This window comes from Emys orbicularis, chromosome 3 (genome assembly GCF_028017835.1).
Source record: "Emys orbicularis isolate rEmyOrb1 chromosome 3, rEmyOrb1.hap1, whole genome shotgun sequence".
NCBI lineage: Eukaryota > Metazoa > Chordata > Testudines > Emydidae > Emys > Emys orbicularis.
Window position 1 is genome coordinate 210,154,725 of NC_088685.1, and position 12,602 is coordinate 210,167,326.

Genomic DNA, 12,602 nt, shown 5'->3' on the forward strand with positions numbered 1-12,602 from the left:
AAGTTAAATCACCTTTTCAAAAGATGAGAGTTTCATTCTTAGGCTGTAAAAATCTGAGGATTTATGCTTCCGGACATAAAAAGGAAGTTCTCTAAGCATTTGGAGTTGAGTCAACAATTACTTTAAAGCTTTTATATAAAAACTAAATCGTCAATGATTTCTTATTTTAAAGAGATTCGTTTAATATGCACTGGCCAGTTCTTGTTTCTCTATTGTTACTCTTCCTTTTCTCTTATTCTACAGCCAAAAAAAATTGGAGTTTTTTTAAATCCAATTAGGAAGTACAAGATTTTCCATCAATCACGTATGCAATGTTATTTTAAATCAGGGTGGATAATTAACTAGGGTAGTTTAGATCTAGGTTAGACAGACACTGAAGAGCAAAGAGTGAAACTGAACAGTATAATTTACCTGCACTAAACAAGACACCTATGGTTTGCCAATCTATTGGTCCCTTCTGGACTTGAACTCTATGAAACTATAAAGCTAGAAAAATGATCCAAGTTCAATCACCAAATATTCTGAACCCCTCAAACACGAAGAGGCCCATCACAATGCATGAGCCAGGAGTCTGTTAGTCTTCACAGATGGCAGCTAAACTGAATTTTACTTCAGAAAATGATATTTGAGTGCCGCGTGTTATGGAGTTGGGCTCAATTCAAGCCCTGGTTAGGTCAGGCAAAGGAGTTCTATCATTTACATCACAATTTAACTGCCCCATAATTCAGTGTGAATTAGCAGTCTGCTCCAGAACTAGATGGATGGGGTGTGGGAAGGCAAGCATTTGGCAATACATCGGTAATAATGCTGGGTGGAAAATAAGTTCCCACCCACAGAAGACTGAAGGGGTTTAATTTAAAAAAAAAAAAAAAAAAAGCTGCCCTGGTGCCTCCTGGGAGTTGTAGTTTGGGTACCTCATGCTCGCATTGTCCTCTGTTGGCCATGCTCCACAGACTACATCGCCTGTGGTGTCAATTTCACTTCCTGTCAAGGGAAGGCAGTGCATGACTAGGGGCACCTGAACTACAACTCCCATGAAGCACCACAGTGACCATGTGCTTTTCCACCTGAAAACATTGACTTAACACTCCTCAAGCGCCCCCCCCTCAAAAAAACCCACCACATTTTCTGCAGACAACGCAGACATTTTTCCTCAAGAAAACTGAGTCATCCAAAAAAACAAAAAACTGATTTCAAAAGACAAATGATTCAACAGAAAGCTTGCAACCAGCAGAGAGACGGGGAAGCTTGGAGCGTGCCTTACTTTCATGGGCACTGGATGTGCCCTGTGGTGGTTGGCAGGTTGGACTTTTGGAAGGGAGGAAGACAGTGTAGTAAAGCTACCCTACATGACCCATGTCTGCGGCTCACATCCGTGTATTCACCAAAACACATTTTCTTACTTGCTCTCCGTCTGGCTCGTGGCTTGGTTCAGAGCATCCCGCAGGATCGAGTTCTCCTGCTGCAAGCGAGCTAGCTGCGTGCTGGGGCCGTTCTCAAGCTGTTCTTGAAGAGTCCGAATCTGGAAGAGCAAGGACGTCAGTACGCGGGGACGCCTCCCATGGCGCGCTGGGCCCAAGACTACAGCAACAATTTTCCTTTATTTAAAGTCACCCACAGAAACCCCGATTTCCCCCCTCCCCCCACTTGTACACTGTAGCAAAAGTCTGGCTTTCTACAGACGTGCCCCTCCGCCCCCAAACCCCTTGCCCTCTTAAAGAGTCCTCCCTTTTTATTACATCTTTTACCATATTGGTTATAACCAAATGCAGAGCCCAAAATAAAGCATGTGAGAAAGGGGGAGGACATTCCTCCCCACACCCAGAAGCCACTGAGTAGGGGGAAATTCTGTGACAAGATCTAAATCTTAGGCAGTTCCTGTGAGATCCTTTCACCTCTCCTCCTCCCCTAACCCTACCCCAAGTAAGTAAGTTTGGAAAGGTATTTTTGGAGGGTGAGGGGTGGGGAGGGGAAATGGAATGCCACTTTCTCCAGCTTCAGAAGTGTTTATAAAGTTACTTTGGTCCATTCCGGCCTTAAGATCCGTTAATCCTAAACTCCAAGAGGGAACTCCAGTGGTATTTCCTTAGAAGTACAGCTGTGGGAAGTACTCAGATGTTAAAGTCAGTGGTCACAGCTTCAGCCATGCCAAAGCAGGTGGAGTTGGGGGTCCCTTTGGGGTTTTGAATGCAGTTTACCCTATATCTCCAAGGAAACTAAGCCCTGCAAACCAATGTCTGCTGCCAGAGCGCAGATTAAGTCTAGTAGGAGTCTGTGTTTTTAAGCATAAATGCATCTCCTACCTTTCCTTGCAACTGCTGGGTTTCGTTCACATGATCCTGGTAACTAGCCTGCATGCGAGCTTGCACGGCGGTAATCTCTTGTTCACGTGCCAACAGCTGCTCTTTCAACTTGGTTTCGACAGTGACGGTCTTGGCCTTCTCAGCTGCAAGCTCCTTCAAGGAGAGGAGATGCTTTTAATTCTCAGCAACTTTTCTTTAAAAAAAGAGACACCTCACAATCTAAAACATTTAAGCGTTCAGCAATTTTATAGCCAGAGGACATCCATCCAATTCCATGCTAACACAACATTAGCCAGCACCGTTGATCTGAATTATTCAACTCCAACAAAACCTTATGTTTGTTGCTGAATGCTGTTTTGAATGCTGTAGCCGCTACAGTTCAACATGAGGTCAGCTAAGGGAGAGGAGTAAGACATCCTAGAGTTTCACCAGATCAATAACCTTTCTATTACACACACGTGTCCAAGCAGGAAAGCCACACCAGAAGGTGGCACCACTGTTCTTTAGTTGTTTCGCGGTCCCATTGCACTATTCTGCTCCATTGACTCGCACGGGTCACAAGCAGATTTGTGACACCAGCTAGGACGAGATTAGAGAATATTTGCAGGATGGGTGGCTAATTTCCAGAGTCTCACACACACCACTTATTAAATCAGGTCCAGATCATGGCTTGGCCTGAACAGAGGGTGTAAGGGCTTCCTTATTGGCTTTCAGCTTTAATTAGAGCAGGAGTTGAAGTTTGGTTCCAGAGTGCAAGGAGGTAGAGAGGCTAGCGTGTCGTCAGAGGGATACCCATCCCTGGCTCTAATGAAGACACTACACTGAAATTTTCATGTTCACTATTTGCAAGGAGAGGAGAAGAATCTCTATGATTAGGGTGGATCTAGACGAGTTTGGTTCTTTCCACCCTTCTCCCCCTTACGGCCAATAACCCACCTTGCTATTACATAGCGATTCTGGGAGCCTAGGAGAGGTGACTAGTTTTGACCTGTTCTGGCCCCCATTGGCACAACCTCAGAAAATATTTGCATTAAAAGTCAACACTAGGTTTTTAGATCTTGGCTGGATTCTGGAGGGAGGCTTCCATACCAGCTCAGAAACAGAATTTGTGTGGTTACACTGTACAACTCATTTGGATTTAAAAAGCATCCTCCTTCCAGTGAAGGAAAGCAAGGACGTGAACATGCATGAAGCTGCCTCGGATCCATTGAACTGTGCAGAATTCTCCCCCAAACAAAGAAAGCAAAACATTTGTTGGAATTTTGCAGAAGGTGTTTTTCTGGATAGCCACAGCCCTGTGAGCGTCTGACACAGACTTCCGTGGGGGAGCTCTTTTGGACAGGGACTGTCTTTTTCTTCTCTGTTTGTACAACACTAGTACAATGAGATCCCTAGGTGCTACCACAGTTCAGATCGTAAACGCGCCTGGTATAGAATCAGCGTCACACCAGAAATGAGCTCTCTGAAGAATTTTACATGCCAGACAGCTAGATTTGAGAGCCCACTGAGAAACACTGGCAGCAGGGGAGCATGTCAGATAGACACTTTCTCCATCTTCCTCCATCATGCAGGCTAAAGCCAACGTGAGCGGTCCAGGCTACAGGGAATGGAGGAGACCACGCTGAGCTCACCTTAGTGAGCTCCCTCAGTTTGTTTTTGGCAGCAGATGCATCCTCTTGTTCAGTAGCAAGTTGCTTTTCTTTCTCTTCCAACTGACGTTTCAGAGTAGTAACCGGGTCCCCTTTCTGAGTCGCCTGCGAAGCAGAGACCACATGTTATTGGTGCAATCCGAAAGATTAGCAGGAATTTGTGCCTAAACTGCCAAGTGCAACAGCGGGGAAGCAGACTCAGTAAGAATGCAAACACTTGGGTGGACAGAGCATGCAGAAGGTGGTTTCTAGCCAACCCTCGCTTAATCTTGTCATGTGGGGGAAGGGCGTTTCCCACTGCAAAGGGCAACAAATTGAGTGCCTGGCATGGGATTGAAAGCTAGTATGCCAAACACAGCATGTCCCTACCTTCCAGAAGGCTAGTCATTTGGACAGCCACACTGAAGAGTCAAGCAACAACAAAACTACACAGCCAGATCCTCGGCTCGCAGAACTCCGCTGACGTCACCAGCGGATAAGAGATCTAGACAGCCCTCCGCACGCACTGTATTTTAAAGGGATGCACCACAGAAGGACTTTAGAATTGCTGGCACCAAGACACTGCAAGGCAAGCGTTAATAAAACCTAGCGCTGATGTAGCACTTTTCACCAGTAGATCTCAAGGCACTTTACAAAGGAGGTCAAGAGCATTATCCCCATTTTGCAGATGGAGACACAGATAGGGGAAGTGACTTGCCCAGCATCACCCAGCAAAGCAGTTGTAGAGCTGGGAAGAGTGTCCAGGACTCCCGAATCCCAGTCCAGTGTCCTGTCCGCTAAGCTGCACTGCCTCCCCTCGCTCAGCATTCTCCCCACAGCTGACCTCGAACCGATGGAGTTTTCCTTTAATCGCTACATGCAATGCTGGGATTCACTCTCAGTGCAGTGGCAGGGTCTAGAGAGGTTAGTAGTTCTACCTACGAGGACAGTTCGGTGCCACAGTGTGCCAAGGAACAAAACCTGTCGTCTCAGTCCCATGAGGTATATGTGCCAATGCAGGAGTCCTCACAAGGCTTCTGACGCCCGAGGCATAACAAGCAGGCCGTGGCACTATATAACCCTGGAAGTCAGAGCTTCCCTAATTACGGTTATGGAACGGATGGGTGCTTTGAGCAGCCAACTATAGCCACTGCTGAGAAACGCTCTCTTCTGACTTTAAGGACGTTACAGAAAGGGAGAGTTCTGCAAAACTGATTTACACTCATGCAAGGCAAGTACGTTATATCTGAAGAGCAGGGGCCAGATTCTCAATGGGTGTAAGTCACCACAGCTCCATTCCTTACACCAGGAGCGGATGTGGCGCCCGCCATCTTCTGGTGGCATTCTACAATGCATCTGAATTTAACGTGTACAAACAATTAAGGTAGAGACTAACGACACCATGCCGTTACTGTTGGTTCTCCCTTCGTTATTCGGAAATCAGCTTTTTGTAACTAGAGTTACAGTACCGTATGCCAGGTGTCCTGAACGCCTGCTTTATCAGTCAGGATCTCGATGAGCTGCTGAGCCTCTCCCTCGCTGAAAACCATGCTGCTAACGGTGGAAACCAGGGTCTTGTATGGGAGGTAGAGGGGGCCATCAGCATCTGTAGGAACTAGACAGGGAAAAGTAAGAGATTCACATAAATCATTGAATTATCCACGGCCGGACACTAGGGGGTTCTCACATGCATATTTGTACTGATTTAGTTGAACTGGTACAAGTCCCTGTGCAGACACACTTGTTTTGGTTTAAGAGCCTCTTATTTCACTAGCTGAAACTGTTCCTAAACTGACTTAAGCTAAACCAAAATAAGTCAGTCTTAAATTCAATCAGTATCCACGCAGCAGCCTTTTGCATGGGTTTAACTAAAAGATTTTTTTTTTTAATTAAAAAAAAAAAAAAATCACTTGAGGTTGTAGTGCAAAATTAGGAACAAGGAAGACTTTGACAGCACATGCAGTTCTCAACATACAGCTAAACCGGTTCATGAGACTATTCATACACCACATATGTTATTTTATAGCACCAAGAGTAATAAAGTCATCTTTGGTGTATTGTCTTCTTTCTTACTAACACATTTACCTAGTTCCGGGGTTCTCAAACTGTGGGTCAGGACCCCAAAGTGGGTCGTAAACCTGTTTTAATGGGGTCGCCAGGGCTGGTGTTAGACTTGCTGGGGCCCAAAGCTGAAGTCCGAGGGCTTCAGCCCTGGGTGGCGGGGCTCAGGTTAAAGGCCCCCTTCCTAAGGCTGATGCCTTTGGGCTTCGGCTTTTGTCCCCCCCACCCCAGGGTGGTGGAGTTTGAGCTTTGGCTTACCCCCCCCCCCTCCACCTCCCGGAGTGGCGGGGCTCGGGTGGGCTCAGGCTTCAGTCCCCCTCCTGGGGTCATGTAGTAATTTTCGTTGTCAGAAGGGCAATGGAGTTTGAGAACCGCTGACCTAGTTAAAACCTCACAGACCACAACTTTATAAAGTGACCTTTAATAGACTAGAGTGGAATGAATTTCGGACACACCCAATCTAGGTTAGTTTTAGTTCCATACTCCAGCTCTGGGATTCTAATACAGCCTAATCGTTTAGAAACCTTCAGGAAATCAGCATCTTCAGCTAGTCTGCACATAGTGAGTGGTGAGGCCACAGCGCGTGGGCTATAGTCTGATTTTCCAGAGCGCTGGAAGTTCACAAAAATGTGATCGTCTCCAGTAATTACTGGTGCAAGATTCTTCAGACATAGCATAGATGGAGGAGAACTACATAATTGTGAAAAAATGCCAGTTCTCAAGATTCATCTTCTGGAGTGGCATCACCTCCAGAGCCAACAGTTTCTGTAGTACTGCAACAAGTTGTATAATACTGTTGTGACAGATCTATGGTTAGTTTAGCAGTGGTTCTCAACCAGGGGTACGCGTAGCCCTGGGGGTACGCAGAGGTCTTCCCGGGGGGTACATCAACTCATCTAGAGATTTGCCTAGTTTTACAACAGGCTACAGAAAAAGCACTAGACAAACTAAAATTTCATACAGTGAATGACTTGTTCATACTGCTCTATATACTATACACTGAAATGTAAGTACAATATTTATATTCCAATCCATTTTTTTATATAATTATATGGTAAAAATGAGAAAGTCAGCAATTTCTCAGTAATAGTGTGCTGTGACACTTCTGTATTTTTAGGTCTGATTTTGTAAGCAAGTAGTTTTTAAATTAGGTGAAACGTGGGGTACGCAAGACAAATCAGCTTCCTGAAAGGAGTACAGAAGTCTGGAATGGTTGAGAACTACTGGTTCAGGGGGTGGAGGAAATCGTAGTTTATAGATTTGGACTCTAGACAAATTAAGATAACCAGTTATTGCCAGGGCCTCTTGTATTCTGCAGAAATCTAGATCTAAAGTCCTGCAGCAATTTCATACAAATTTTAGGAATGGAGGTTTTCAGTGGATTAACTAAGATAATGAATAATACAGTCAGCGTTGGATCCACACTGTTAGAGCTCATATTTTATGTTGCCCCCATAATTCCAGTGTGTACCTCACAGATTTTGTCTATACATGGGAAGTTATTCGAGAATAAGGTAGGGTGTAAATGTAAAGCAACATAGCTATTCTGGAATAGACATTCTTATTCTGGAATAGCTGTTCCACTCAGCTCCCCCAGCTGGCCTGTCGCTTTATGTTTCAGAACCATTAAGATGGGACAGTTCATATCTTGCATCACCGCACAGGTTTAGACTCCATTCACATTTCCCAAGGTCAATACAACCAGGACTAGATTCTGGAGTGCATGTCACGGCCACCAGGGGAAATATGGCTGCAGTTCATCCACACAGCGGCTGTTCCCCATTAAAATGGTGGTGTCTCAGACTGCTTCCAATTAACTGCATTGGTCCTTCAGTTTTAGTTCCTGGGTTCAAGTCACACTGCTGACTCAAGCAGGGTTAGTGCCACAAGAAGCACCATGGACTACATGAGGCCCTGTTTATTGCTTCAATTTGCTGGTACAGTACTGCACCCCCACCAAACACACACCCAGATAAAGAGTTGACTTGTTGAACTTTGTCTGCACTCACTTCATTCCGCAAGCGCAAGCATCGAGCACATCTGGCAAGCAAAGCCGAGTTTGACCTTAAGCTTTAGCAGACAGACCAAAGAGTTTTTGGCTTGATATTTTGTTTATGCAGTTTTATCAAACTAAGTGCTTTCTCTAAGCATTAGAATAACACCACTAGCCTTGCTGGAAAAGGATTTGAGACTGTTTCTTTATACAGGAGCATGGCAGCAAACAAGCTTGGGATCGAAGTGTTAAATAGCAGCAAAATTATGTCACAGCCCAGAAGCCTTTTATAAGGGAGGGACTGCAGAACTACAGTAACTGCATGCCAATAGCTTCGGGGGTTTTTTAATAAGAAATTCTGGAGAGCACTAGCCAAAGGGTGAGCCTAATGCCAGGCACAATCTCATCTCAAGCCTACAGAGAAGGTGAACAGTGGCTGTTTGAAGTCATGCAAACATGGTGTCTCGTCATCTAAATCAACCGGGCACCTGACACAAAAGGCTCACGTTAGCTTCAGCCACATATTTGCCAGGCCAGAATAAAGCACATGCAGGTATAATGCTCTGGGGCTGAGAGATAAGCAGTTGTGAGGGCAACAGGATTTCTGTGAGCACGCCAATAGGAACGCTAGTTGGTACGACAGGGACACGTGTTCATGGGACGAGGCCAACTACCCATTTCACTGAGGTCACTTAAGACACCAGGCACAGATCCCCAGTGGCAGCCTAGACGCAAGAGGCTCCAAACTTTACTACCTTCCCTGCCTTTCTTGGTGCTTTAAGCCTGAGGACAAGTTTGCCGCGGGGGACACCGTTTCTCCTGGCGGGGGAGGGGGAGGAGAAGATGGGGGAGCAGAAAGCAGGGAGCCCGCCCTCCCCCCTCTGCCCAGCAGCGAGGGTGGGAGAGGGAGGAACAAGAAAGCTATTGTTGGTCTGGGAGCAGGCTCTACAACCCACCAAGACCCCCAAATCAGCCCCAGCCAGTCCAGGAGACCCCCTGCCCCAGGGAGTCCCAGCCCAGATCAGTGTATAGGGGAGGAGCTTTCTTCCCCCACCCCCCATGAAAAAGTGGTGTTGGGCCCAGATGGGTAATGGGGGGGTGGGGGAAGGCAAAGCAGGCCACAGAGCTGCCTGCAGGGTAGGGCTGCCACTGGGCTCGTCCCTTTTCTGAGGCCACTGTCCTGGGAAATCTCAGACTCAGACTTTAAAGGCCAGAAGGGACCATCATGATCTGACCTCCTGCATCTCAAAGGCCTCACACCCTCAGATCTGCCTGGTGCTCAGTACATGCTACCAGCTGCCTCACTATAGGGGCTCGAGATCATGCCCTTGGTTTTGTACTTCAGAGGTGGCAACCCTACCACAGGGGCAGGGTTAAACAGATCGGGATGGGGGGGGGGGGAAGAGATCAGTCAATGGGGGGAGAATTTGAGCCGGAGGGGACAAGTGTTGACAATGGTGGGGAGAGAGGATGGGAAGCAGCCAGAGAACGGGCAATACCCAGGCCAGCCTGGCCCGGCCATTCCCTGTGCTCCTCTCCTCTTGCTCCTGAAGCGTGAGCTGCCCAAGCACTGGCAGGAGCGGATCTTCTCCATCCTGGCCACGCTCTTTCCCCGTGAGCCCTCCCGTCAGAGTTCAGTGCAGCTGGGGCAAGAGGGCCGTGCTGGCAAGAAGCAGGGCTGCTTCAGAGATCACCCCTCGGGGCAGAGAGCAGCGCTCAGGAGAACCCAGCCCCACCAGGAGCAGAGAAATAAGCAGGCCACCCACCTTAGGAGAGCCACAGCGAGACCAGGCTTAAGTGATTTGCCCAAGGTTACACAAGAACCCTGTGGCAGAGCAGGGATTTGAACCCAAGTCTTAAAACTTAGGCTAGTGCACTACCACTGGGCCATCCTCCTTCCATTTCCCCCTCTCAGCTTTGAGTTTAACTAAAAATAATCAAAAATTTGGCTTGGACTGGGGGGGGCTAGATGCAGATGGGGGGAGGGATAGCTCAGTGGTTTGAGCATTGGCCTGCTAAACCCAGGGTTGTGAGTTCAATCCTTGAGGGGGCCACTTAGTGATCTGGAGCAAAAATCAGTACTTGGTCCTGCTAGTGAAGGCAGGGGGCTGGACTCAAGGGTCCCTTCCAGTTCTATGAGATAGGTATATCTCCATATATTAAAAAGAATAGCCATCCAAAGCCTGTAACACCTGGTCTTCCCATTGCACCAAGAGAAGCGAAAGAAGTGACAGTTCTTGATCCTCCCTACTTTGCTTCACAGCCAACGAGGCAGCAGTCAGTGAACCTCTGGCCACTTCCAACTCTTTCGCTGTGTCACGTCTAGTTGGCACCGGGCAGAATTCTTCTTCAACAAGGCATGGGGAAGAAAGGTGTCCATCTCCTCTCGGTGTGGATCCGCTTACTAGCTGCTACTACTTCTAGCAAGCATCCGGAGCTTAAAATAGTGGTTTTGTTCCATTTTCAGTTTTAAGGCAGGGGACAAGCACACTCCAAAATCTGCATTTTCTTGGGGCATGGGGAGAATGAGGATGGACAGTCACTGGTAGTCCCCCCACCCAAAGAAATGGATTCTAGCCGTTTGTTTTTAGGTAGGGGCCCTGACATTATGGAGAGCTGTGGAGAGGTTTCAAAATAGCCAGACATTCCTCTGCCAGAGTTAGGGAAACGTTACAGCCCTCCAAAAATGACTGAAAGCTTAATACCAGATGAACTGTGTTTTTGTTTAGGCATTAAATACTTAACGTTAAGAAGCCAAGAACTTTTCAAACCCAGGTGGGCATTCAGCGGCACTACCACACAGTAACGCTAATCCGGGTTTGAAACTTGGGAGTTTGCGGATCCTCCAGGATGACAGGGCTAGCTTTAGACCTACCCCCTGCGTCTGACGTTTGCAGGTGCAGAGGCACGCTGCACCTTCCGTTGTCTCACTGTTCTAATGATAAAGGATCTAGATGCTTTAACATGTAACCTGTAACATGCTCAGGTTCTGTTGGAACTCATGGGTAAGGAAGAAGGGGGCAGAAATGCACTACACACAAGGGGTGAAAACATGGCCCTAGTTCAAGTCAATGGCAAGACTCCCATTGAGTTAACGGAGACAGCAATTCACTGGGTCTTTGTCCACAGTTAAAGAGATCAAAGGGATAGTAGTACAAAAGCTAGTGCACTTCCTGCTTCCGAACACCGAGGTCCTGATCCGTCACGTGACAGTTTTGCTATCTCTTCCCTAAAGGAGGTAGATCCACAACATACACCTTGAAGGTTACTCAGTGCCTCTTAGTCCAGATATGGGCAGCTCAGTGCAGGTACTTATGCCAAGGAAAAACACCCAACTGCTAACAGTAGCCAGAGCACCATTCTCAGCTTTGAGGCGAGGCTGCTCCTTCTATACCGAGATGTCACTATATGGCGCACCAACTGCAGGGCTGCTAGGTTTAGGATGCAGTTTTGCAAGTCAGTGGGAGTCTTCCCCCTCGACGTCAGTGGACTTTGGATCAGGTCCCATATTTATTGTGGGTCAGACAAGCTACATTCTGTTCTCCAAAAATGGGACCTCTTAGCAGGCACCGGCTTTGCAGTAACCACACACTTCTCACATGGAACCAGCTTTCAGGAGCATTGGTCTTTGGAGATGAACTGCTCCATGCCTCAGCTGTACCTGGCATTCTGGGGTGGAAATATGCTTTGGGCAAAATCCATTTCACAGGAAGATTTTTGGGGAGTGGAAGAGGAGGAGAATGGGAAGATGTTTTTCAAGTAGTCTAGCCTTACCGCATCTGTACATAATAGGGTTACAGCAAAAGCTAGCTGAAGAAAATTATGCTTGGCAAGACAGTCCAGTGGACCAGGAAGGAGATGAATTCGAGTACTGGAGGTAGGAGGTGAAGGTCACATTTGAGTTTGCTCAGTGGACATCTGCCAAGGTTTTGAGCTATAGTTGAGTGACAACATGTGTGTCACTGGTGCGTACTTTCTGCCCAGCGAGGTTGCCCCTCCCAGCCGCAGACGTCCAAGTAGTTTATATGCAGGAGATTTAAGCACCGACACGCTGCTACTTTGTTGGGGTAGGAAAACAACATGGACACTAAGAATCACAGACCTTGCGGTCACCACCGCCATCTGCAATATCCCAGGCTTCCATTTAAAGAGAGTGCTTCGGTGGTTCCATTTGCACAAGGCACAGATGTAGCCATTAGAAATGGAGGCTTCTGTGGGGTTAGCCTGTTAGCCCACCTTGGAGAAACAGTCTCTGCTGAGAAATTTGTCCCCTACTGCGTTGCCGCAAGAGAGGAAAAAGCCTACATAAGCCAGGAAAGTTAACTGATTGCACAGGAATAAAGTGACACTAACTTGTGTCAAGGTGCCTAGTGTAAGAAAGAGAGACGCTTTTGTAATAGTATTAAAATTTTCAAAAAAAACCACTGCTCAAACACAAAGTGCTTTTCGCCCTCCCAATGGATTTACGGATAAGCCTACTGTGAGACTAGCAGACGCTTCAGAATGAAGTGTCATTCTTAAACCCTAAGAGGAAGTCGGGAAGCGTGAACGTTAAGATTCCAACAGCAAAACTGTTATGCAGTGCATGTGCAGTATCCTCCATTCTCTCAGTGGACA

At 47.1% G+C, this 12,602-nt stretch overlaps 1 protein-coding gene across 1 annotated transcript in view; it reads right to left on the bottom strand.

Annotated features, from left to right (window-relative positions):
* The window catches only part of RRBP1 (ribosome binding protein 1), a 58,471-nt gene that overhangs the window by 26,377 nt on the left and 19,492 nt on the right, over positions 1–12,602 (bottom strand). The window contains exons 3-6 of the mRNA XM_065401498.1: positions 5,401–5,546; positions 3,935–4,057; positions 2,304–2,456; positions 1,404–1,522 (exon numbers count right to left, since the gene is read on the bottom strand). Of these exons, the coding sequence (XP_065257570.1) occupies positions 1,404–1,522; positions 2,304–2,456; positions 3,935–4,057; positions 5,401–5,546 (541 nt within the window). The remainder of the gene's footprint in view (positions 1–1,403; positions 1,523–2,303; positions 2,457–3,934; positions 4,058–5,400; positions 5,547–12,602) is intronic.